At 39.0% G+C, this 27,840-nt stretch overlaps 1 protein-coding gene across 2 annotated transcripts; it reads left to right on the top strand.

The window, feature by feature from the left end:
- Positions 1-686: 686 nt before the first annotated feature.
- TJP2 (tight junction protein 2) lies at positions 687-27,840 on the top strand (the record flags this gene model as incomplete). Of its 2 annotated transcripts, none has more annotated exons than XM_082013545.1 (23): positions 687-1,262; positions 5,224-5,277; positions 6,930-7,054; positions 9,959-10,061; positions 10,768-11,347; positions 12,810-12,913; positions 13,081-13,234; positions 14,277-14,385; positions 14,500-14,639; positions 15,155-15,221; positions 16,862-17,012; positions 17,782-17,890; positions 18,596-18,806; positions 20,053-20,240; positions 21,307-21,402; positions 21,510-21,589; positions 22,634-22,844; positions 23,283-23,383; positions 23,668-23,880; positions 24,237-24,347; positions 24,807-25,145; positions 25,570-25,655; positions 27,672-27,840. In XM_082013545.1, 23 exons carry the CDS (start codon positions 1,140-1,142, stop codon positions 27,838-27,840), a joined length of 3,624 nt encoding a protein of 1,207 aa, XP_081869671.1. The 2 variants fall into 2 exon arrangements, with proteins under 2 accessions (XP_081869671.1, XP_081869672.1); XM_082013546.1 differs by lacking the exon at positions 687-1,262 and adding an exon at positions 4,526-4,540.

Here is a 27,840-nt window from a genome sequence, read left to right as displayed (position 1 = left end):
TCAGTGCGTTTATCCCAGACCCCTGTGAGCAGGCTGAACGGTGTTCACGCTCTGCAACTCAGTGCTGAAAGTGCAAGCCTGTGTTCATCCTGGTTCTGCTGGGTAGTGCAGAGGCGGGGTCAAAGTCAAAACACAGGATATTGAATTTAGTCTCGATTTTAAATGCAAAAACCTAAATAAAACCCACAAAACCAGCAAAACAAAAAAAAAACCCTTCCCATTTTCTGCTGCTGTCTGAATTCTTAACTCTTCAGCGTTAAAATTGTTCCACTAATGAAAAATGAAATCTGTGGATGGAGGTTTTGGTTAGCATTGTGTACTGAGCTTGGCATGTGTTCCTATCTGTTCACTGCCCGTGAAACAAACTTACATAAAGTCTAGGGGAAAAGTTCGCTTAAGGCTTAAGTTTCATGGCATTCATGCAGCATAGATGGAACCGATAGCTTGACCTATATTCCAATAAAGTCATCTGTGTGGCTGTATGATTAGCTTATCATTCTTACAAATATCATACTAAATGTTTGAAGGCAGAGGGAATGTCTATTATTTGCGGCTATTATAATTTTGTTTCTCATTCCCTTTTTGCTTGCTGGAGCCAAGTCCACAGTTCTGCAAGTGTTTGTATGCAATTTTACATGTGCAGTTGAAGGGTTTACTCACATGTGTACAGTTATTTCTGCATAAGGACTTCCTGGATTCAGCAGTTAAATTGTTAAGACTTGATAGAGGCTGCTAAACCACAGCGTTACGCACAACAATGGAGTCAAGTGGTAATTTTTACTAGAAAATATTATAGTCAGAATATGAATTTTCAAATTATCTGCACTGTGCTTCTTAAGCCTTTTTTCTTGTAAAGTTTCACATAGGTTCCTGGTGGGGTGAACCCATATGTGCTTGAAAGAAGAATAACTTGCTATGTATCAATCTGTTTCTGCCACTTAATTAAAAAAAAAAAAAAAAAGACCATAAGCTTACAGTACTGCTTTTTCCTGAGGTCTGTTAAAGTGAGAATTAGTTAAACTCCTGGTAGATTTCCCTGCTGTGGTTTTGATGTGTTTCTGTGTGAAACTGACGGCAGGATTTGTTCTAGTATGTAGGCCACTATTGTATTAGAATTACATAACCATGTTGAGTGGTTGATGAAAAGACGGGGATGTACGCTGTCCCCTCACAGATTATATCCTGCAACAATGAAGACAGCTCAAGCTCTGCAGAGAATGTGGTCACATGCAGTCAAAAAGTTGGGGATTTTGAAAGGGCACGTGAGTTGTTTTTTGTTGCATCTTGCTCCAAGTCTTTTCTTCCCCCCCCCCCCCCCCCCCCATATATCCCACCCCTCTCCAGCTGACTTTTGTAGCCAGATAACTGTTGTGGCAGGTCTGCTGGTTTTGTTTTTCCTCCAGTCTGAATGAAGTTGTCTTTCGTGATCTCTCAGTAGCAAGTAATTGCATAAATCTCTGGTGAGAGTTGCCAACAGCTGCCTGTTCGAGCGCACAGACGATTTTAGCACCCTGACTAGTTGCCTGCCAAAGATTCTGTTAAGCAGTCTATTTTGGGTATGTAGAAAGCACCTGTCATTTTGGTATATGAGCATTAGGGAGATTTAAGCAAATCCTGACTATAGTGTTCTAATTAGAAATGGACTGACTTTAGTCACTAATGAATTTAGACTAGCTAATTACAGTAATTTGCATTTACTGCAGGTAGCCTGCTATCTGTGTGAAACCTGGGTGGACTTGTAAAACAGTTACTATTAGTGACTGGAGGTGGGGTTCTTAACCATTTTGCCAGCCTTTCTCTCTCCAGCTTTTTGGTATGCAATCTGGCAGTGAAATGGCCATCCACACACCACTGAGGATTCCTTTGTGTTTCCTTACAGATGAAGTATGAAGAAACTGGCAAGCTGGTGGAGGCTTTTTGTAACCCATCACTTGGTGCATTCAGAGGAGAGTTATATTATTAGACATGGAATACAGGAATTTTGTGATTGTGGTGGAGACTTCAATCTTAGTTTTGATCAGGTCCTTGGCTGATGGTTTATAACATTTGTAGTCTATCTCTCCCTCCCTCTCAATCTTCTATTCTCCATTAATCTGTCAGTATGGGTCAGCATCGTGGCAACGGCAAGCAGTAGTATGTTTTATAATGTTGAAGAGATTATTGCCGAGAGATTTGAGGAGTACAGATGCGTTTCATGCCTTGTGGGCTTCCAAGGTGACCATTCAGCTCTCTGGACTGTTTTACAGAGCCTGCATAGCTTTATCATTATGGCAGAACTAGTCCTGTTGTCTTGGTCATTACGTTGCACAAAATCAGCTTTGCAAGTACATAGTGTACTTTCATTCACTAATATAGCATACAGCAAATGGGAGACAGTTTCGCAAGGAGCAGCTTCTAAAAATACATTACTTTAACAAATACTTATGAGTTTAAAAGTGAATGAATTAATTAGTTTTTGTTTAATATTCAGTAACAGTTTCAAGCTAAAAATAAACTCCAGAAATTTACATAGAAAGTACCTGAGACAGTCACTGGCAGTATGAGGAACTTTTTCTAGGCACAGATGAGATGATACTGTAGGTTCAACATCTTGCAAGACTCTAACTGTAGTGTCTGTAGGCAGTAGTTTCTCTTCCATTCTTGCTATTTTTGTGACCAGCTACCATGAGGCTTACTTGTCAGAGCAAAATGAACTTAGCCCTGTTAGTTTACGATACTTTGATTTACTACATAACGCGTCTCTCCAGTTGGGCACCAGGTTTTACTTGTGCCACTGCTCATGGGAGGCATAGTTTTCTGGAAGGAAATTCCTGTGAGCTTACCTGTTTCATACCAATGAATCAATTCTCAATATAGTTCTATGCTTTCAGATACTGTGCTTTCCTTAGTCCTTTTTCTGTCGTGTTGTACTGAATAAGCAGTCATTTCTCAGGCCTTCCGTTAGTTGGTAGTGTATTGGAAGACCTGGTGTTGGAGTTTCTGGGAGAGTAAGGCACCTGTGCCGCTCTTCGTCCCCACGGGTTGTAAGCTGCTGTCGATTGCCTCCCGCCTGCCCTGCTGTTTTGCGGGTGCAGAGCTGGACTTGGTATTCTGGGCTGGGAGGTAGCGTTGGTAAGAACTGCATACAGTGCAAACTGAATTTAAGCGATGTCCTTGTTGCATGTGTAAGTTGTTGAGTCTTTTATATAGTAAGAAGGATGGAAAAGATTTTCCATCTCTCCTTCTACAAAATTTGAACCCACCTGCTTGTCCTTTAAATTTTACCCATCGTTTGATGCTGTCTTTCATTTCTAAAACTTGCTTCTGAGAAATCAGCTGGAATTTAAGTGACAGTGAAGCCCTTCTTTAGCACAGACTGGTTTTCTGCAGACCTTAAAAATACCACATAGGAAAGTGGTACAGTGATTGTGTGGCCAAGGGTCAGTAGTTGGTAAACTGTTTACACGTTTTCATGCATGGCAGACAAGCAAGGCTAGTTGCTTCTGTTGACCACAGCATCACAGCAGCTTAGAAAAAGTGCTTAATTAAGGAGAAATTTTTTACTTATGGAAGATTCTCTGTGTAAGACAATATATGTAGTGAGACAGTTCAGTGTCAGCTAACTGAAGGGTTAGACATGTCAGCTGGTTAAATGGGAATACCAGATAAAATAATTTCACCATGTGCTTCAGCAGAGTAATTCACTGACCCGAGACACATATGTTTTCATTCTAACAGTTATGAATGCCACTCTTGTCTGATCTAGATGAGTAGAGATTTTAAAATACTTACTTGTATTATTTTTAATATAAACCATCCTCCCCTCCAGTTTTTTGGGGTTTTGTTTTGTTTTGTTTTTTTTGATTGGACCTGGAAGTGGGAACTGGAGAGCGTTGTTCATTTTCTGGGAGAACAGTGGAAATTTAACACTGTTCAGTGTTATAAAATTCCTGGTAAGAATACTGAATGTTTTGTGTATTCCCTCATGAACTCTGAGCAGGACTTAGATTTTAGATTTGGTTTTCAGTACAGTGAATGTGTAAATGTAAATGTAGTTCCTCTTCAGGGTGCCCAGAATCCACTGGAAGAATATACCATGGGGTTCTTTGCATTTGAGAAACAGCATCCATAACTTGCTAAACAGTTGTGTACTGCCAGAAGGCTTTTGCTCTGGAAATACAGGGGATGCTTTATAAGTACAGACATACCCGTCTTGTGTCACTTCTCTGTCTGTTGTTTTGGAGTGTAGTTGCCAGTAGTCCCTTCAATGCCTTTAAAAAGACTGTTAAGTCAAACCTGAGCTTCTCTCTGAACTTCAGTTTTCTGAGCAGACTCTTAGCTTCCCAAGAAAGAAGACTTTTAGCAGTAAAACCAAATAAACCTTTGGCTCGAGTATGTGCCTGCACATACTCATGCAATGCCTGGATTTTTCTTCTGCAATGGACACTTTGCATTTTGAAATGTTTGCAGTGCGTCAAATTTTGTGGCTCATTTTTTCCTCATTTTACAGGACGTACACTTGAACAAGCTGGCTGTGTACTATACAATGCATCACAGCTGGGTGATTATTCTGTATTATATTTTAAGCTGTAATGTTGGAAAGATTTCAGGTTATATTGTGTAAGATAAATTGGTCACTTCAGGATCAGCTTTAGCTGGAAATGCGGAAAAAAAATATTTCTGAGGAGTGTCGCAGAAATGGTTGTATGAGTGCTATATAGTGATACACTGTGTTTCCCTGTAAAATTTAGTTTGAGGGGAACCTAAATACTCAGTTACGTTATTTACAGTGGATGAAACATTTTGTTAAATCCACATGAACAAGAAGCAAAAGATCTGAGGGCTAGTTTGTTTTGAAAACCTCAGTCTCAACTGATAATGTTATTGCATAGTGGAATGGAGAGGTCTTCCTTAAGTATTTTGGATGTTACTTGAATTGGAGCTATATAATGCTCGTGTGATCTGAACTAAATGCTTTTGCTGAATGAGACTTCTCCAGAGAATCAGAACGAGCTGTTAAATCAGTGAATTGTGAAGGTTTTCTATCATCTGGGACCTATTAATATTTTTTTCCTTTTTGAACAAAAATCATCATCAGTCGAAATACATGCATTTTATACTAACCCTACCAAATTATTAGAATATGTGGATTATTTTTATACCTGTGTTTTAATGGGTATTTCACATTTTAATTTAGATAGTTGTATGCTTTGTGTTTTGCTAATTGGTTTCTGTGTGCAACAGGCCCCAGGCATGGAAGAGCTGATATGGGAACAGTACACTGTGACCTTACAAAAGGTGAGTGAGCGCCTGTTATATTTTTAGTTTTCAAATATTCAAGCACTGGTTTAGTCTAAATATGTTTTATGACAGATGTTATTAGCATATCTGAGTCTAGAGTAGGATTAATTGTTTTTCATTTTAAAACTTAATTGCTAGTTACTTATACAGCAGCGTGACTCTTTAATGTTAAGAGTAAATTAAATTAACACTTTAAGTGCTATATTTGGTACTGTTTGGTCTTTGTAATGGCAGTGTAATATACCACATGCCAGCCACATAGCTAAATTCATCACTGCATAACAAAAACAAAGCAGATGGTCATATCAAGCAGTTGTAGTTAATGTCCAAGCTTTACAATAATCACTGAACATTATTCCACTGTTGTTTGGGGTTTCTTAAATATATACTTTAATACCTACTAGTGTAGAATCTAGTGGAAAATGACGTATCAAAATTTCTAAAATAATGGACTACGGATGTGACTTTTAACAGTTCTTCTAAGAAAAGAGGAAGTATCTCATGAGTACTTTTGAGTTAAAGAAAGTAGACCTTTTGTTTCTGAGTTCTCTAATGGCTGGGCTGCCACACCATGGTACAGGATGTGCGCTTTGGCAGTGGTGGTGGTCTTCCCAGCGGTTCTTATGATCTGGGTTTGGTAAGCAGCCTGTACTGCACTGCTTACATTTTTTTTTTACATGTTCTGTAGTGAACTCAACTTGATGACCCAAGGTAAAATGGCGATCTTTCGTACACAGCCTGCTATATGTGCTGAATTGTTGAGAAAGGATTATTTTTCAGGTTACAGAGGTAGTCAAGAGAAATATTGCAGAAGCAGACTTTAGTTCCTGTAACTTCCAACTTTCCAGATCTTGATATCTTGTAAATGAGCATTGCTTCTTTACCTCAGAGACAGGCTTATACTACTGAAGTGGCAAAAGGGCTATTGGACTATTGGACTTGCTGCATCAGCCACTACCAATGAATTTTACCATTATTTTGAATTCCATATTTTGGCTTGAAGCATGAAAGTACTTCCCATAAAACTAAGGTATTTCCCTGATTTTATGAATCCCATCTCAGGGCTTTTATGGATGCAATATTTCTATGACAACAGGTTTGTAATGAATTACATACTTAAAATAGTTGATTGTGAGAGAGGATAACTATAAAGAATTGACAAGTTCACTGCTTGCTTTTTGTAATCAGGCATGACCTTGTTTAGTCTCATTGAGGAGTAAGTAGTTATTACAAACTAGATAGCCATCATAATGAAGATGACATCCTGGAAAAGCTGCTCCAGTTTTCCAGGCATCACTAAAAAATAGATTTATTTAACAATAAATTTGGTATGAATAACCAGTGGGATGATGGAGCAAAATGCAGGCTAAGTTAGTGAGTCCTTTGCTTAATTACTAACCATCACAAGGCCATAGACTGAGGTTTTGGAACAGGGGAACATGTTGTCTTGTTACATGGATTTGAAAACCCATTCTTTTTTAAATCTAGAGGTGCTGTGTATTTCTGCAGCTTTCTGCATGGAACTATCACGTTTTAAGTAATATCTAGGTAGACTGCCATCACAGGAACATTCCTGTTACTCTTCTTTCTGCCTATCAAAATTCCTATGGATGGAATTGAGGTTTTTTGTATTTGTTTTTGTTGTAAAGGATTCAAAACGAGGATTTGGGATTGCAGTTTCTGGCGGCAGAGATAACCCTCATTTTGAAAATGGTGAAACATCGATAGTCATTTCAGATGTTCTCCCAGGTGGTCCAGCAGATGGATTACTTCAGTAAGCAATTTCTTATTTCTCTGTCTGGCATATTTTGAGGGTCATGGCTATAGAATACGTAAAACCTTCAGACGGGCTTGGTTGAAATCCTGTTGATTCAATTCACTCAAGGTTTGATGCCCTCTTGAAAACTTACATGTCTCTTTCAAATAATAAAAAAAAAGCCCAAAAAAACCAACAAAACAAAAAACTGTACCCAGAGGTGTTTTTATTTGCTGTTCTGTGAGAAATTAAGTGACAGTGTCAGCTGTCAACTAAACACCATGCAGCTGCTTGCTCACCCCCCCCATGGCGGGGTGGGGGAGAGAATTGGAAGAGTAAAAGTGAGAAAACTCATGGGTTGAGATAAAGACAGTTTAATAGGTAAAGCAAGAGCCATGCACACAAAGCAAAGCAAAACAAGGGATTCATTTTCTACTTCCCATCAGGCAAGGGTTCAGCCATCTCCAGGAAAGCAGGGCTCCATCATGTGTAACAGTTACTTGGGGAGACAAACGCCACCCCTCTAAATGTCCCCTCTCTTCCTTTTTCTTGTCGCATGACATCGTGTGGTATGGAATATCCCTTTGGTCGTCCAGGGTCAGCTGTCCCAGCTGTGTCCCCTCCCATCTTCTTGTGCACTCCCAGCCTACTCAATGTGGGGTGAGAAGCAGAAAAGACCTTGACTCTGTGTAAGCTCTGCTCAGCAACAGCTAAAACATCTCTATATTATAAACACTGTTTCCAGCACAAATCCAAAATGTAGCCCCATACTAGCTTCTATGAAGAAAATTAACTCTATCCCAGCCAAAACCAGCACAGGTATTGAAAAACTCTTGTAGTTAAGTATGTTTCTCTTAAGATTGCATTTCTTTTAAAGAAACATTAGAAATACTTAGTATCTTAAAACATTCTCCCCATTCTTCCTCCAGGAAGCACATTTAGTGATCAATCATTAGTTTTCAAGAGAATGGCTTAAGTCAGCCGAGAGAAGGGTCTTTATTCCTAAGGTGTCAGAAGCAATAATGGGGGAAGAGAAACAAAAGTGTTTGCTAAATATTTATTTTATATTTGAACAAAAAAAAAAAAAAAAAGAAATTAAGTGTTTCTGTATTCTTCCTGGTAACATCATTCTTGATAAGGCAACATCTATCATGGACAAGTAATTTTAAGTCTCCAGGCTGAGATTAAGAGTTTCTAGCCCACTTCTGATCAGTTTTTCATCCTTTGACCTGGAATACCTGATGAGGACTAGACTGTTTGGAAGAATGCCCAAGTTGTGCAGTAATAGTAATTCAAAGGAGTAGGTTCTGGCCATTTTGCCAAACATTAATTTTTGGTGAGGTAATGAAAAGGCTGACATGAGAGTAGTTATTAAAGGACTGGATAAAAGGATTATTGTGAAACAGGTAAGAAACCATTCTCAACATAAACATGAAAAACCTTCATTTTGTAGCAGTGATCCCTGCACAACACCACTATCATTCATCCTGTTGCATAATCACCTGTGATTTGTGAATGAAATCATGTCCACAAATTATGTAAGATCTTGGGAATAAAATCATGTCCACAAATCATGCAAGATCCTAGGTAAATTGCTGATGACAAGGCAACATCAAACAGTTTGGGCACATTCAGACAAAACACGTTCTGAATAACACTGAATGCAAAGCTGTTCCTCCAACAAACCAAGGAATGTAGGCCTAACCTTCAGTGTGTGTGGGAATTACAATCCATTTTAGGGTAGTGTGAGCATAAATAGGTGTGAGCTTTTGATGTAATATTACAACATTGACTTCAAGTCTTTCAGTGTGTGGGCTGTGAAGAGAGCTATTCTAACTCTCACCTAAAGCCCAGGTGAAACAGATACTGGAATATAGTGTGCTGTTCTGGCATACTCATTCAGTAAAAGGAATTGGAAGAGTATGAAGAAAGGCACAAAAATCGTTCAGGAGGTAGAGAAAGTGCCTTACAAAGAGAGGCTTAAAATATGTAATCTTCTTATTTAAAAAGAAGATTGTGATGTGACTTGATTACAGTGAAGGGAAAATAATGGGTACTAAAGATCTCTTTTATCTAGCAGAAAATGGCACAGTAACCAGTAATTGGTTGAGCTAACACTCTGACTGTAAAGCTAGTAACTGTATAGTCACCAGAATGATATGAGGAGAGGTAGATTTTTTTTTTTTTAATCTCCTGCACTTTTTTGCACTGAAATGCCTTTCTGGAACATATGGTTTTTAATTAATCATGTGTTATCAATCTGTCTCCCAGGGGTGACTGAGTTAAGTCTTAAAGGTCTATTTCACATGCAGAAGGTCTGAATAGACAAGTTAATAAATCTCTTTTGGCCTGTGTTTTAGGGTAGGGAGGGCTTTTTGTGTATTATAGTTTGATTGTTCCCACCCCAGTCATGTTTCTTCAGAGTCGATGGGATCTGAACACCAGTCTTTCAGAAAAGTGTACTGGAGTGGTACTTGTCAGGATTTGTCTGAATACTGCTATGGCTGCAGCAGTTTGAAGCTTTCATGAAAGTCTTATGTTGGTGTGAAAGAAGTCTAGCACTAGATGTGAAAGACTAGGAGTTCTGAAAGAACTTTAAAAAAAAAAAGAATAAAAGCTTTAATGGTCATCACAAATATTCTTTAAAAAACAAAATCTCTTTGACATTGCAAGGTACTTAAGCTGGACATAGTACATGAACAAAGATACGCTCCACTACCCAAGGTCTAATTTTTAAATATACTGAAAGCTTCTATTATAGTGTTTGTGTAACAAACACAGTTTTTAAGCAGAACTCCTTGTTAAAGTGAATGAAATCCATAGATTCCTCCTGAAAAAAATAGGAAATTTTGTTCTGCTGTTTTCATGAAGACGCCTCTTAAATCCTTTTTTTTTTTTTTTTCCCCCTCCCACCTGTTCCAGAGAAAATGACCGGGTGGTCATAGTTAACGGGACCCCAATGGAAAATGTTCCACATTCTTTTGCAGTCCAACAGCTTAGGAAAAGTGGAAAAGTGGCCACCATTGTAAGTAAATTACAAATGTATTCACTTTATAGTGGTATGTACCTGTGTAACCAGTTAAGATTTTGATTTTCTTCTGTGAAGTGTACTATAAATGCATAAAGCAAAGTAAGCCTTTGCCCAGTAGAATGTACAAAGTAAATAAAACAAAGCAAAGACATATTTTCTACAGGTGACACAAATGGAAATTGAACAACAGTGTCACAAAGTTATCCTGTTGAAAAACTGGGAACATGACTTCAATCTTTAATTTTACTGAATAATGAGTGGTAGTTGGCAAAAATCAAAGTCATATGAAGCGAATGTGTATGTCCTGCATACACAGACCTTGCCCAAGAATTTGCTGCCCAGATTAGCTTTGAGAAAGGCATCCACAAATCTCTCTTTTGGGGGCTTATCGTGTTTTTTAGAAGTAATCTGGAAAAAGAGAAAAAGTATTCATTACTCATACTCTTGCAGGGGTAAAAGAATGTGATTGCTGATCTGATTTTTTTTTTTTTAATCTTCCCGCTGTTCTTTATCCTCCCAATTAGTAATATTTCTTTTGCCCATCTAAATAATGTGATTTATTGGCTGTTCTATAAGTAGAACATTAGTGGGTTTTTTCCCCGAGACTCTATTTGAAGTGTGAAGAATATTAATCTATGGAATTTCACATTCTGACCATTGGAGGGTTGTGGGTTTTTTTCTTTCTTATTGCACTGAACAGGTAGTGAAAAGACCAAGGAAAGTGCAGGCTGCTGCATTGAGGAGAAGCCCCTCCCTTGACTATGAGGACAGAACTTTAGATGTAATGGATGACCGTGCAGAATTTGATGGCAAAAGTGCTCGAAGTGGCTATAGCGACAGAAGCTGGCACAGTGGTAATGGAGGGCGCAGCCAAAGCTGGGGAAACAGCCTGGATCAGAGCTATAGAGATGAACAAGACAGAGGACGTAACCGAAGCAGAGACCGTGTTAGGGAATGCAGCTACAGCCGTGATCGAAGTCGTGGAAGGAGTGTTGACAGGAGCTTGGATCGAGACTATAGAAGAGATAGGAGCAGGGGAAGGAGCATTGACAGGGAAGGTGGCTATGAACGGGACTACAGAGGAGACTACAGCCCACCCAGTTATAGTCATGGATCTCAACCTGATCCTAGATATGGGAGGGAAGTGAGGAGCCGAAGTCAGGACAGGCTTCGTTCCCGGAGTCCTTCGCCTGCAGTACACCATCAACACGAGTACTTCGGACTGCAGGATCAGAGTGGACCAATCAGTGTTCTCTTAACAAAAGGCAGACATAATGAAGGTAGGTACGGCAGGGGAGGAGTGGAATTGACTTTTAATACAGCCTGTTATGTTGGTGGGAGAGGGAGAGGAGCTGCATATTCTCTGCTTTTACAGGTTGAATGTTGAGTTTTCTAGCTGATCGCCTAAGTTGTTCTTTCATTCTTCCTGGATGTTTTGGGGTGCTTTTTCCCCCAGCACCTTGAACTTCACCTTTGAACAAAGAACTGTTCACCCACATCGTTTCAGTCTTTTCAAGCCACTGTATCCTTTCATTTTCCATTTTCTCTGCTCTATTCTTCTCGTTCTGGTGGGAAACATGAATCTGATTGTGATTCATGTTACACTTGGCACATGTGCAAAAGGGTCAGCTACAAAAGGTGAAGTGTAGACTGCCTTTAATAACGCACTTATTTCTTCCCTTCAGTATAATTAAATTAGTTCCAAGGATTGTTTGGTCCTGAATACTTCAGAATGTAGTTAAAGAATACTGAAGTAGCAACAGCTGAAACAGCCTTTCCTTGCTGAGTAAATGAAAGCCAAAAGCCTGATCTTTTGTGTGCTTTGAAACAAAGACTTTTGTGGTATAAAGCGTATCTGGGATTAGGTTGTGCATTCTTTTCTGTTTGGGTTTTTTTGGGGGGTGTGGTGGTTTGTTTGTGGGAGTTTTGCGGGTTGTTTTTTTCTAATTGCCCTGTTGTGATCTGTAAGAATTTTCTGCTCATGTAAGCTTTGTATGCAGGAGCCAACATCTTTTTTCACTGACTGGCAAGGATCCCTTTCCCTCCTTCCTCTTCTTCCACTTCACATAATGTTTCCACTTGTAAAGATATTACAGATAGGTATACAAACAAGGAAAAATTTAAGGTGTCTTTGTTAAGTTTTATATGTAGCTAGTAATTCCGTAATGATTTCTGCCGGATACTCTGCATACTCGCTCAAATGTGGTGATCTTTTAAAGCAGATAACTGTTTCTGTCCTTTTCTGTTGTTCTAGGGTGTGCGTGTTTTAAGAGTGTTGCCTTTCTTTTTAAGTAGCAAATATACTGATCCAAGTAACTTGGAAAAAAGAGGGGGGGAATCCTTTGCCTAAACAACTGTGACACTTGCTGGGGTACAGATAGGACAGGGTGAGCATGGAGCAATGGGTAAAAAAAAACAGTGATTTTTTTACTCTTTTCCCTCTCTTTCTACACCATGCAAAATATGATGCAGAGAGAATCTAGTCCAGCGTGTTAATAAGCATTTCCAGAATGAAGACATTGTTTTGCTGTTGAAGGTGCAGAGTAACCATCCATCTGTTTGTTCTTACTGTAGTGACAGCACAGAAATAGGAGAGTTAGCCTAGGGGTTTAAGTGGGTTTGCTAAGTCCGCTTTTTTTTCTTATGGTGTGATGGGGTGTGCTGCATGTACACTGTGTAGTTTTAAAAAAATGCATCCTCGCTCATCTTCTAAGCTACAGTGGATTATTTCCATGATTCCAGAATATGGTCTCCGTCTTGGAAGTCAGATCTTCATAAAAGAAATGACCCATACTGGCCTAGCAACCAAAGATGGCAACCTTCATGAAGGGGATATCATTCTCAAGGTCTGTTCTGGTTATACTGTTAGCAGTTTAGCACGCATTTGTTATAGTGGTTACCCTCGAGTACCTCATGTTATAGTCAAGTTCACTATTAAACTTGAGCACACTTGAGTCTACAATATGGACTTTTTTGTTTACTTGTAGTGTTATTGTTGCCTTTTTATGTCCAGATCAATGGTACAGTGACAGAGAACATGTCTTTAGCTGATGCCCGAAAATTGATTGAGAAGTCACGGGGGAAGCTCCAGCTGGTTGTCCTCAGGGACAGAAAGCAGACACTGCTCAACATTCCTTCATTGAATGACAGTGACTCGGAAATGGATGGTGAGGTTTAATGTGGATAAAAAGTTCTGGCCTTTGTGCAGGGACAAAATAGAGCTTATAGTGTTTTGCTGTGGTAGAGTGGTACTAGTTTCTTTTTTAAAAAAAAAACAAAAATAACCAAACACAAACAAACTCTAGTAACAGCCAATGAAGCATCAAGCCCGCTTCCTTTAGGTGAAAGAAGAATTTTGTAGTAGTCGTTTTGTAGTAATTACATTTTGGGCAGGGGCAGAGATAGAAGAAACAATGTTGGTTTGGCAAAATCAATCTTTCTTCTCAGAACAAGCAAGTCAGTTGCTTTAATAAAAGACTTTCATTTTAGAAACACGTGGATAGGACTGGTCTCTCCTTCTGAGGGCATTAACATTCATGACAGCATTCAGTGGGAGGGAAAAATGTCAGGATAGGAGGAAATTCAGTCCCCCTAGACAACTGGTTTCTATTTCCAGTATCTGTTCTGTAGAAGTGATCTCTTACAGTGTATAAGCTGTATCTCTCAACATAATCTTGCTTTGGGAAGGGCTCAGGGTCTGTGTGTGAGCTGGATGTTACATTATTTAGTGCAAGATATTTGCTTCTCTGATGTCAGAATACTGGGTGCAACTTTTTGTAGGTTTTACTATGAAGACTGAGATACCATTCAAGTCTGAGGGCTACCCTGTTTCTTTTGTCACTGAAAAGCAATGGTGTGAGGACTGTTAATGTGAAGGTGGTCTTCTGTTCGGGAACCTCCATGACACCTCGAATAAAAGGCTGCTAACACTAATTAATGAGTCTATGGTATGCTTAAAGTAGTTGTGTGATGTGTGTTAGCAAAGGTTGTGTGAAACCTTCCTGAAATATTTTCAGGGGCATGGGGGATGGAAGCACTTAAAAAGCATACAGCAACTTCTGAACCCTAGTCAAATCCAACTTGGAACAGGAGTAGGCTTAAAGGTTCAGCACATCTTATATGTGAAAGCTTTGTAAGTAAATGTGGTGATCAGATATGAAGGTTATTTAAACAAATTCTGTATGTATTGATTTGCTGCTCTCTTTACAGACATTTCTGAAATAGAGTCAAACAGATCATTCTCCCCTCAAGATGACAGATTACATCATTCTGATGTAGATTCACATTCATCCAATGAAAAGCTGAAAGAGAAGCCAAAGTAAGAAATAGTCTTTTCTAGTCCATTTTTCTAATGCTTGTCAAAGAAATTCTTAAAATACGTAGCATTCTTACTTGATTTCACTATACTTTTTAATATTTTTCTTTCTTTTAGTGCAAAAGATGATCCATCTAGTAGGATGTCCAGGATGGGAGCAATGCCTACACCATTCAAATCATCTGGTGACTTTGCTACTCCTGCTGTTACAGCTGTAGCCACAAACAAAGAACTGAAGTACCAAGACGACCCAACAGGTCAGAGTTTGAAGTTTTGTGTTCCTTTTTTTACACCTGGCCACAGGATGTCTACTTCCCCAATCACGTTGACACATCTAGTATAACTCTTCATATCATCCCCATCCTGACACACAGAGAAGCGGTCTGTCTTTGCTTTGTGGTGCAGAGAGAAGAAACACCTGAGATTATCTGGAGGCAGTTACTTATTAGAACTACCACCTCAAAAAGCAAGTAGTCTCCTAGAGCATCTACTGTAGCCAGTTGCCCTAAGCAGCCAAATGAAGCTATTCCTGACATTTGATATGGCTTATCTGAAAGAGTTGTATATCATTTCCCTGACCCTTTTGTTCTTTTTCATTAATTAAAAAAAAAAAAAAGGTAAGTAACTAAATTCTAGTCAAATAGATGCTTGACATTTAAATCTGTATTAATCTGTGGCATGGAGGGTTTGATTGCTATCTGACAGCTAAAAATTGCTGCCATTTATAATTTTTTAATAGCTCAGTAACTTCTGTTGTTTTTTTTACATACAGTGTCTCAACCAAAAGCAGTTACAAGAACGATTCTTAAACCCAGCCCTGAAGATGAAGCAATATATGGGTAAGACAGCACTTGCCATGTTCTTTTGTACTCAGTATTCTTCCAGTGACCAGTACCTGGTTCTTGGTTGTATGGGTTCAGGTTTGGAGTCATACTCCCTTTATAACTTAATGTCAAGAAGAGATGACGTGGCTTCTAACTGACCATATTTGAGTTAAACTTAGTTTTAGAAGTATCTGCCTGGAAGATACAGACCTGGCTTCTTCCTGGAAGGTATAGAACACCCTGTGCTTCTGGGCTTGCATGGGAACATACACAGTGGTATATTTTTATATTTTTTTTCTGCTCTCCACCACCAGAGATACTAAAAAACATAACTGCTTAAGGCCCTGAACAATGTGCTTTGAGCAGAGAGCCATTCCAACCTGTGTGGTTCTATGGAAGTGTATTTTACACCCCTTCCATTATTTTATATGTACACAAAAGACAACTCTCCCCTTCCCCACAATATTAAGGTACAAACTGAATGTCCGCTATTTAATTTGTAAACAAGCTTGTTGCAAGACAAGGCCAAACATATGTGTGTTTCTTTACAAGCTGGAAACTTGTGTACTTGAAATTTTGCGTCTTTTCTTCAAATCCAAGCCTGTGCAGTCCGTACTGCAGTTCTAGTCTCTGCTTAGAAATTGACAAAATATTCCTTCCAAAGTTTATTTTTGTGGGATTTTTTGAATGATTTTTATAAGTGGTCAAATGGTACTGTTGATTCTTTAACAACTAAGATACTAAAAGTTGCAAACTGTTAATAGGAAATCAACTTACATGTTTTCAAATACAGAAACTGAAGGGAGAGGAGGACTGAGATTGTAAGGAAAAGCCTAAAGATAAGGTTTTGAAGATATTCTGTAGCTTGGAGTATTTTCTCAAATGGATTCTCTTCTCAGATCTTTTCTGGGTTGGACCCTGCATATGTTGTCATTGATGTGCAAATTAATCAAGTGATTATTTTGATGAAGGGGAATTTATAATACAGGCTTAGGGTATTACTGAGAAAGGCTGACAGATAAGTACTGTCCTCTGTGTTGGAAGGTCACTCAGGCATACAGCTTTTCTGACAGCAAAAAAGCTGAACCTAGTCCAGTAGCCTCTTGCACTGCAATGTGAAAGGACTGATTGTTAACATACCAGTAGAGTATACTTAGAAATATTTCTCACTACAAGAAAACTCAAAGACTTCTGTCTAACAAACACATTAAACTGCAAAGAAAATAGGCATAATTTTAATTCATCTGACCATTCTCAAGCATATAGAAGAAAAAAACAATGAGTATGATTACTTAAAACTCAGGCTGTTTTCGCAATAAACCCAGCTCCTTATCTGAGAGAGGATCCAATAGGTAGGGAACTATTTTTGGACTTTAAGAACAGGGAGTTGCTTTCCTGCTCTGTCAAGTCTTTCTATGACACTTAGTCGCTCTTCCTAGTTCAGTTTCCACTCTGAAAATTGCAAATTCTCTGCTTCCTTCCCTCACTGAAGAGTTACCTGGGTAAATACAGCCTATATAGTGAAAGAAAGGGTCTAAGAATATTCTTAATACAATTTTGTTGAAAAGGTTGCAGTTTTTTTCTCTTGACAACCTGTTACTGTCACATGCCTAACATCTGGCCTTACTTACTTTTTCTGCCTGTAAATCTTGTAGTCCTAATACAAAAATGGTGAGATTCAAGAAAGGGGACAGCGTGGGTCTACGACTGGCTGGCGGAAATGATGTGGGGATATTTATTGCTGGAATTCAGGAAGGCACCTCAGCTGATCAGGAGGGACTACAGGAAGGAGATCAGATTCTTAAGGTATGAGTAGAAGTATGTGTCCCTGAAATGCAAATTACTTTTGTATTTTTTTTTGTTTGCTTCTTTGTGGAAATATGGAAGAAATCATGATCTTAGGAAGTCAAGTTATTGCTTTGGAAGTGTGCATGTATGATGGAGGGATCTTACTGAAATGAGTTTTTGAAGGAGAATTGTATGTCAAGCTTTAGTTTGTTTAAGATTCTGTGGAAGGGGTAAGTAGGAGAAGTATTAATCAAGAAAAATGCCCCAAGATGGGAGAGTAAATTTTCTGTGCAATGTTTCTTTCTAGTCTTGCAGTGGGGGAAAATTGAGGCCAGCATATTTTTCTTCTTTCATCTTTCTGTAATTTCCTTGGGTAACAGTGATTTATTTTTCCAGTTTCTGAATTATATCATTTATGCCATTTTGTCCTCTTACATTCTCATTTTTTTCGGAAAATTCAAACAGGATGCTACGGTAATCTTCTCTTCTGCCTGTTTTCTCTTGTGATAGCCTTGATTTTCAATGCCTGTTGGAGCTTGTTAAAATAGAAGAAACAATCCAGCAGCACATCCAGGACCTTGTTATTTCAGAAAAATTAATGTTAATAACTGGAATAAAATATTCCTTATGGCAACAGACATCCATACTGACTTTAAAAAAAGAAGTATAATACGGGAAGAGAATATTTAAGATTTTAAAGATGAAACCAAAATGTTTGGCTATTCCTTTCATTGTTGATTTTTGAGGATTATTTTGTTCTGTTTGTTTGGGTTTTTTTGGTACATAGGTAAACACTCAAGACTTCAGAGGCATTGTTCGGGAAGATGCTGTTTTATATCTCTTAGAAATTCCCAAAGGTGAAACAGTGACAATTTTGGCTCAAAGCAAATATGAAGGTAGGTGCTTTGAACAAAATGTGCATGTATCCATGAAGCTAAAAGCTTAAAAAGCTTTGTTTTGGTGGTGAAACCACAAATAATCTCTCGTGCTTTTTCTTGATAGCATTTTAGTTACCCTCCTTTTCAGTAGTTTAGGAGACAGCTGTACTGCATACCACAAGGGTCATGTCGATGCACATGTATGTTCTGTTTTTCAGAGCACTGCTCCATCTCTTCCATTATTAGCAAATAGCATCTCTTCTTAATCCAAAAGAGAGGCAAGGTACTGCTTGTTCCTTTTGCTTTTCTGTTTGTAGCAGCTGGCCCAAGATGTGCTGTTAGCATTCCTTTTCTGCTGTGCCTTGGCAGTCATAAGCGACTCAGATAGCAACAAATGGACGGTTTTATTAATGAACAGTTAAAGAGCAAGCAAAGCGTCTTGCTTTCCTGTGGGAAACACAGCCTGCTGTCATATTGAAATACCATAGCTGCCTTTTGCTTTGAGAAGGTGCAAGTACCTCCTTCCCTCAGAGCTGTGAGGTCTGTACGTGTACAAGTACAGAACACTCTTGGTAATGTGTGTGTAGGGCAGTGGATGTGAAGGCTGATTTTTTGCATCTTTTTGAGTGGAGGGGAAAAATTTCAAAACTATTCCCTAGAATGACAGCTTTATCTTTTTTTGAAGTGTGAAAAAATATAAACTAAAGGGAGTTCCTCTTTCAGTTTACAGAGATATCATGGCCTGTGGCAGAGGAGATTCATTCTTCATCAGGAGCCACTTTGAGTGTGAAAAAGAGTCACCACAGAGCTTATCATTCACCAGAGGGGAGATCTTTAGAGTAGTTGATACACTGTATGATGGCAAACTGGGAAACTGGCTGGCCGTGAGAATTGGAAATGAACTGGAAAAGGGCCTCATTCCAAATAAGAGCAGGTGAGGTGGCATCCTGTCTTCCTACATGTTGTTAGAAGTAAGATTATTTTTTTCAAATTATTTTTGCTTCCTATGTCATACCTTTCTCCTTTTTTTTCCCCTTTTGTTCCCCCTTACAAGAATGAATAGATTGTTTTTATTCACAAACAATTGTGCCTGTAAAACTGTAGATTTTAGAACCGTGGCATTGTGTGAGGAGAGGAGGAGAGGGGATGGTGTTACCTACATACTTGATCCAGGTATTTGCAGCACAGACCTAGAGCTCCTGCCTCAGCAATCAACCAATCTTAGACCACTTAGCTGCTTCACTTCCTCTTCATCTCCCCCCCCAATCAAATATAATCAAACCAAACCAACAAACCAAACAAAGCCCCCCTATACTTAGAGAGCTCATGACTGTGTGTGCAAGAATACTCTGATGATTAATCTTTTAAAAGAACTTCTGTGCTCGAATTTCTTCTCTATATCCTTACAGAAAATGTTTCAAGAATTTATGCTAAGGCTAATACTTCTTGGTAGCTGTAGTCCTTAATTTTGTGTGAAATACTGAGTAAACCACAGCAATGTTTTTTACTTGAATATGCTTTCCTAGTCAAAATTCACATGAGGTAGTAAAGTGTTCAAATGTGCACCACGAGTAAAATTATTAAAATTCATCAGAAAAAAAACCTCTGTATTTTTAGACTGTAGCTTTTACGTTCTTGAGTGTGGATGTGATTTTAAGATGGAGGGGAAAAAGCTCACAATTGCATTGTGCAGATGTTCCTGAAATGTGCTTCTTATGTGACTCCCCTGCCCCTTTCCTAGTTAGTAGATTCTGTCATCACTGTTAATTGATCTCACCAAACTAGCCTTTTTTTCTATGCTGAAGTGACTTAACTTATAAGGGCTAATGGAGAAGAGAATAGTGGCAGTAATTTCTTAGGCCGTCAGTTCTGAGCTGCACTCTCTCACCACCTCTTTGCAGTTGCATTCTTTCATTTACGCTTGTGTGAGTTACCAGTTGAAGACCCAAAGACTCATTCCGGCCCAGGAATCTTGTAGCTGTGGTGAGTCAGAGCATCATTCTGACTCTGTGTTTGCTCCAAGGCAAAAGAACCTGGATTTCTCTATTCTTTCCTCCACTCACAGCTGTCTGTCTAGCAAATTACCTGTTATAAATTCAAAATCCCTTATTCTTCAGTGAAAGCACCTTTGCCCTCTTTGACTAGTTCTGTACAAATGAACTCTGTGCTTTCTCTGTCAGAGCTGAGCAGATGGCCAGTGTTCAAAATGCCCAAAAAGATGGCTCAAGTGATAGGGCAGACTTCTGGAGAACACGTGGCCAGCGATCTGGAGTGAAGAAGAATCTGAGGAAGAGTCGTGAAGATCTGACAGCTATTGTATCTGTGAGCACAAAATTCCCAGCTTATGAGCGAGTTCAGTTGCGTGAAGGTAAGTGAGACTCCTGTGAGGCAGCTGCCCGTTTATTGCTGGCTGGTTTAGTGTCCAAAGGTTTGGTCTGCTAAGTAAATGATTTTGAAGAACTTGGCTTCCATGTTAAATTTGAGCAACAGGAAGGGATGCCATTTTTCTCAAAATGCAAATTTCTCGATGCTATTAACTACTCTAGGACAACAGCTTTTTATGTTTTCAAACTGCTGGCTGTTCTCACTTGCTTCCAAATCACACATGCCAATTTGAAGGCTTAAAATGAAAAAAAGGAAGAAACAAGCATGGTTTCCTCAGCTTCCCCTTGGCTAGCTCTGAAAGTACAATCCATACGCCTGAGATCAATCACTATCTAGCTTGCTCATGAATAGCCTTTAACATCACCTTGAGAACAAATAAAACTCAAATATTTTCAACAGCTTGTCCAAATGTAATCAAGGTTGATGTGGTCATCTCTGTGACTCTAAACTAGCTGTATTACTAGTGCTGTTGAGCAAGTCAAGATAATTTTCTGGGTATTTGCACATGAGAGCATTGCGGAATAAAACAAGTACTAAAAACTGTTTTAAAGGATCTCCCAGATGTCAAGATGAAGACTGAGCAATAGAATGGCATTCCCTCAGTAACTTTTGAGGACCGTGTTTGGACTGGTTTTGACATAAACATAACAGTACTTTGCATTTCTTTGCTTCTTCAACTGGTTTAGCATTTGTGTCTTTATTCACATAAAACCCACTGGGTCGAGGTTCATACTGTTTTGCTGGATGGAAAGATTACTGAAGATCTGCTGTCTGTTTTCAGAATGTAGAATCCTCTCAGTACATCTTCACTAGAAGGAATAAGGAAGCTGTTAAATTAAATCAATCTCTTTTGCTTTCTCAGCTGATAAAAATAGCTTTCTATATGAGTTATGCTGTTGCAGAAACTTTTCTGAAATAAATTTTTTAAAATACATCTTCAACTTATTCATAACCTTGCATAGTAATTGAGGATCTTGTCTGTGCCACTTTATTTACAGATAAAACCAGTCTTACTGGACTTATCTTTTCTCCAAATATTTTTCTTTCAGCTGGTTTCAAGAGACCTGTGGTGATATTTGGCCCTATTGCAGATGTTGCTATGGAGAAGTTGTCAAATGATTTGCCTCACCTGTACCAGACAGCAAGTAAGGTTTCTTCCTAGCTTCCTTATCATCCTGAACTGAGAGAATGAATAACTTAATAATCACAGCTGCCTGGCTGCTCTAGATAAGCTAAAATGTTGTCTTTGCAGAGACAGAACCCAGAGATGCAGGTTCAGAGAAGTCAACTGGAGTAGTGCGCTTGAACACAGTGAGGCAAATCATTGAGCAGGTAGAGTATTTATCTGTGAAAATCGCTTACACTCCAAAACGTGTTGTTTGATTTGTTTGCTCCTAAAACTTGCACTTCGCTGCATCTATTTCTGCAATAAGCAGACTTGGCTTAATGATAGGGCTCTTTTGAAATTTTTATAATTTTGATAGCTGTCCTCCAAGTGGGAGGGTGAACCTGATATTAGAAATTAAATTCTCCTTCCTTAGTCCCTTCTAAATTTGAACAAAGGGGCATCTGTGGTTTACTATATGCTTTCTGAATTTGCTATGGAGGCTGTACTGTCATGCAGTGCTCTACTTGCTCTTAATTGTCATCAGAAACTTAACGTTTTAGATTGCTTCAGTTACTGCTATTGAACTGAATGGGAAGTGACTATGATAGCTAAGTGGCATCTGCTGAGACTGCATTGAATCCTTCTGTAAGACTGTTTAGAGATCAAGTAAATAGGTGGTAGTGAAGGAGCCTAAAATACCTAGTCAAAAAGAATGTACTCCACAGCTTATTGCGCTGAGCCCATTAAAATTGATGCCAGAGAGGTTTGAATGTCACACAGAAGTCTGTTCAGAGCTCAGGCTCCACTGAAGCATGCGTTTGAAAATCCCATTCACCTTTGCACTAGAAGTAGCTAAGAAGGAAGATACTAAATGAAAAAAGTGAGATTTGGGTCAGTTAGTAAGTGTAGATAAAAGCTCACAGATAGCACCCAGAATAGTTGTGGTAATGGAAACTGTGGTAGGGGCAGGTAGAGAGAAAAGCTAGTTAACTTTCACTGCCTATTTAAAAAAAAAAAGGAATATGTGCATTTTACTTAACATGAGAGTTAACATAAGAATGTGGACGTTCAGGTAAAAGCTGTTTAGAAAAATGGAGCTGAAAGAAAATGTCTGCCTGCTGTGGCTTCTGAATGTGATGTAACTGTGGGGAAAAAAATCCAACAAGTTATTTGGGCAAAAATATCCTGGTTTTCATAGGATACTATGTTCCAACCACCTCCTGTTGTTCCACACAAGCAGCACACTGATTGGGCTTTCTTGTTAACAGGATAAACATGCTCTGTTGGATGTGACTCCTAAAGCAGTGGACCTGCTGAACTATACCCAGTGGTTTCCAATTGTGGTCTTCTTTAACCCAGACAGTAAGCAAGGTGTGAAAACCATGAGACAAAGGCTATGTTCCACATCTAACAAGAGCTCAAGAAAACTTTATGAGCAGGCAAACAAACTGAAGAAAACTTGTTCCCACCTCTTTACAGGTATGGAAGAATGTATGTCTAACCTGCTTACCAACAGGGTAGTGGGTATGACTGTGTGAGTCTTGAGACATCCACTCACTACTATGCATATTAACTGATGCAGGCTGGAACTAAAAGAGTGTGGAGGTACGGTCATGAGCAATCCCTTATTTGACTTTTTTCAAAGTTCCTTGTTCTGCCAAATTCTAATACAAAAGAAATTATGAATCGGTGTATCATCATTAAAAAATTTAATAAAATGATTTAAAAATTATTTAATAAGCTTGGGGAATGGACAAACAATAAAATAAAAATACCATGCTTCTGTCAATGATCTAAATGAAATAGTTGTTTAACGTTCTCACTTAACTAAAACAAAAAGTGTTAAACACCAAAACCTGGGTAAAGGATCACATTGCATTTGCTGTGTATATATACTTTTTCCTTCAATTTTTACAGCCACCATCAATTTGAATTCAGCCAACGATAGCTGGTATGGTAGTCTGAAAGATACAATTCAGCAACAGCAAGGAGAAGCCGTATGGGTATCAGAAGGAAAGGTAAGCAGTCAGTCCATACTGTACTAAAGTATAGAGATGTCTCAAGATGTCTCTTGCCAGTAAAAAGTGTTCAAAATTTTGTTTGCCCATGCTGGATAGATCAGACAAGTAGTCCACTGATGTCTTTGTTGGTAACAAAAAAATTACTTATTATTGTTCTTTCTGTTAATACCTTGGACCTTTCATCACTAATGCTGTGGCTAGGGGATAATGGTGAGGAGGCAATAAACTAATTCTTACATACTTAATACTTGTTCCTTAATTCTTCCTTGACTTTCCTCTAGATGGACAGCATGGAAGATGATGCAGATGATCGTATGTCTTACCTTACTGCAATGGGTGCTGACTATTTGAGTTGTGACAGTCGGCTAATCAGTGACCTAGAGGATACAGATGGAGAAGGAGGTGCATACACTGACAATGAACTTGATGAGCCCTTGGATGAACCAAGGATTTCATCTGTTAGCCGGTCCTCTGAACCTGTGCATCCTGAGGAGGTGAGATCATTGGATTTTCAGGAAGACTGTACTTTGGACTGTCTTAAAGCCCTGTATGTATGGCTTAAAAATTGAGAGGTTTTTAAACTGCAGCTTTATCTTAACTCTGATAGTGTTTTAGAGCTACATTGTGTAGAGCAAAAATAGTAATAGCTCTGCTTTTCTGCCTAACTCTGTCAGTTTCCTGATGATGTCTCATCACCTTGAACTTTGCAATTACATCTGCAGTGATTGTGGTGAGGTTGCTGACAGTCATTTGACTCCTGGTTACTGTTCCCAAAATAGTAAACTTGAGAGAGAGAAAAAATTATTGAATTACTGGATACTGCAGTGATTTTATCTCTTTTCTTTCACAGAGTTTAAAAAAAATTAGTCCAGAACCAAGGGCTCAGTTGAGAAAAGCTGGTAGCAGGGAGATCCTTAGAGAACCAAGTCCACCTCCAGCATTCAAGCCTGAACCACCTAAGGTAAATTTGTAGAAACAAATCTGAATACAAAGTTCCTCTTTCTGGAGAACTCTCCAGGGTGGCACATTAGAAAGAACAATAGGAATGATCAGAGACTAGAAAGCATTATAAGTGTGGAGAGAAGTGTGTGACTGAACATGTTGCAGGGTCAAGCAGAGAGGATACTTAAATGATAACAGTTCTTTTCAAATATGTGTGATCTGGTAATCCTTAACAAATGGGACAAACAAGTCTAAATGTGCTAGTCTTCCATAGGTGGATGTGTAGTGTATAAGCGTATGGCCAAAATGTCACAGCAGTGTTACTTGAAAGCAGATAACTTTCAAGTGTTACTTTGGGTAAAGACTGACACTGTTAAATACATAGACAAGATGATTAATTTCAGATTAACGCCTTCATTTGAAACGAAAAGTATGAAGTTGATGCTGCAAACTTGGTCTGTGTGTTTTATACTCACAGGGAAAGTTACAAAGCAAAGAGGATCTATACGACTTCCCGAAGAACTATGACTCCAAATCAAGTAACATTGCTGTCAGCAGTGAGACTTCAACTGTATCAGCCAAAGCAGCACCACCACCTGTTTCTGTGAAACCTGCCTTTGGGCGTCCCATCCTAAGAAACTCTCAGCCAGCAATCCCACCTGCAGAGGAGGAGGAGGAGGCAAAGTTGGAAGAGGAAGGAAGCGAACAAGAAAATACTCCAAAATCTGTATTGAGGAAAGTCAAAATATTCGAAGAGATGGATCATAAGGCGAGGATGCAAAGAATGCAAGAGCTACAAGAGGCCCAGAATGCCAGGGTATGAAAAGAAGCATTCTCCCCCTGCTGTGCTTTCCAACATATGGAACAGCTTGCATCCTGAAAATGAAAATCATGCCCTTGCATTGTATTGGTTCTGGAGGGAGAAGCTTGGGAAACCACACATCCAGACATAACATTGTGTGGATTAAGATTTAAGGCTTCCTATTGTAACTATAGAAAGCTGTCTTCTAATAATCCTGTTACTTTTGGCTATCCATTGTTTTCATGTGCACTTTGAATTACTACTGTAGCAAAAGATGATATAATTATAGGAGTAAGAGTAAGAGCAGTTATCATTTTGTGCTTTAATTGTTTCAGATGTAGCTGTGAACTGCTAGGTCTAGACTCTAGGATCTACAGTCTAGGATCCCTAATGGATAGACCTAAAAGGAACAGTCATTTTCTCCTACTTTCTTTTAAAGCTTGAAATAGCCCAGAAGCACCCAGATATTTATGCTGTCCCTGTCAAAACACAGAAGTCAGAACAGACCTGGCCCCAGCCTATGAGGTAAGGTGTCTCCAGTTTAAAGCATTCTGTCTTGATTGTTTACTTCAGCAGCAGGAGGAAAACTGATCTTGCCAGTTTTTATTCATACAAATAATCCTGCCTTGGTATATCACTTTATCCTTGTGCCTTAAAGATTGCTGTAAAGGTGGGGCAAAACTTCAGTGAACTCTTCCTGTTTTTCAGAATATTTTTTTCTTTAGTTCATTCATAGTATTTAAGTTACCTAGGAAGAAGTGCTATCTTTTGCTGAAGTATTTGCAGAGCCAGGTTTTTGCCCCAATCTGTATTACTCAGTAGCTTTTCTGCATTCATGTGCTTTGATGTCCATTCTCCCTGTTCTAGATGCTTGATGACTGTTAGACTATCTTAACAAATACTTGCTGTTTTAATTACTTGTACTTAATAACACTTAATTATTTAAATGTTTATTCAGTTACAGACGTATTGTGTGGGTAGGGAAACTGAGTATGAAACTTGCTTGAGGTCACCCATCGAGTCTCATGAAAGTAGGAGTCTTTCATTAGAATTCAATGACTTCTGGACTGGCTGACCATTGTGTCATCTTACCCTATATGCTGCATATTTCTGTGACTTGAGCAGTCACCTATGCAAGAGCTAACACACTGTATGATGGATTTTGTTTTCTGCTCTGCAGGACTTTAGTTTTTCTTATGTCTTAGTAATAGCCAACAGCAATGGGACATTTTTTCCTAGTGAATCAAATCCTTTGATGTCATAGTATATAATCTAAAATGCAAAAATGGAAAACATGAAGTGATTATTTTCAGGTTTTCTTCTTGAGGACAGGAAAGCATACTTTATTTATATAGCCTTGGAAGCTTTTTAGAAGTAGTGAAAAGTAATCTTTAACCACACACGTGGAGCATTTGCTTACATACAGAAATCAGTGCTGTTGCCTTTTTACAGGAATGTTAATGATTGGCCTAGAGGGACTGTGTAAGCACTGGGGCAGTGTGTAAGGAGGCTAACACCTTGTTTTTGTACAGTGTGAGACTGCAAAATTCATGGCTTTTGAAACTAAAGAAATGCCCTCCCTTGGCAGATTTTATTTCTATATATCTCCTTAGTGTCACATTAAATGGGTAGCACCACAATGTATAAAAAGCAAATGTGTTGGTTATTTCTGCCCCATTTGTAAGGATAAGAGCCCTAGTGAGAGCCTTGAGTGAGGAGAGAAGGCTATCAATTTAAGAAATGTCACATAAGATATCTTCAGACCTTGAGACGGGAAACTGGGGATGCAAAAGAAGAAGCAGACATAGAAGAATCTGGTGCAAAAAAAATTAAGGAAAATGTCAGTTGGGGTAGCAGCAATAGCTGAAAACCTCTGCTCAGGGAATAAAGTGTTGTTAAGCTTTTGATATGTGTGTGGGGGTATTAAATAATTTTGAATTTGGCATTACAGATTGACAGAGTCACAGAACCATTAAGGTTGGAAAGGACCTTCGAGATCATCAAGTCCAGCCGTTAACCCAACACCACCATGCCCCTTAAACCATGTCCCGAAGCACCACATCCACACATTTTTTGAATACTTCAGAGATGGTGACTCCACCACCTCCCTGGGCAGCCTGTTCCAATGCTTGACCACTCTCTCGGCGAAGCAATTTTTCCTAATATCCAGTCTAAACCTCCCCTGGCACAACTTGAGGCCCTTTCCTCTTGTCCTATCACTAGTTACTTGGGAGAAGAGACCAACACCCTCGTCGCCACAACCCCCTTTCAGGTAGTTGTAGAGAGCTGAACCTACTTCTTACAGGTAGGTTCAGTAGGTCAAATCTGAACATCAGGCTCCAGCTTGATGGAAATAAGATGCATCTCCAGATGAGGCTTACCACAACCATGCAATTTTTCATGGGCTAGAAGGGATTTCGTTTGCTCTTTGTGCTTTTATAGTTGTAGGTGGCCATAAAGCAAATAACCCAGTATAAGGACTTCTCAGCTTTTCAGAATGGAAGTAAACATGATCTCTCTCTCCCTGTCTTGCTGTGTTAGCTCCAGACCTCCAGAACCCCAGAAACCTCCTATTAGACCTTACCTGGAGAACCGTGGCAGTTACGGCAGTGATGCAGAGGAGGAGGAGGAGTACCGTCGGCAGCTATCAGACCACTCTAAGAAGGGGTATTATGGACAGCCGTCCAGATACAGAGACACAGAATTGTAG

This window comes from Phaethon aethereus (genome assembly GCF_964289735.1).
Source record: "Phaethon aethereus genome assembly, chromosome: Z".
NCBI classification, from domain to species: domain Eukaryota; kingdom Metazoa; phylum Chordata; class Aves; order Phaethontiformes; family Phaethontidae; genus Phaethon; species Phaethon aethereus.
Note: the sequence above shows the minus strand (reverse complement) of the source record. Positions and strands in the feature narration are given on the sequence as shown.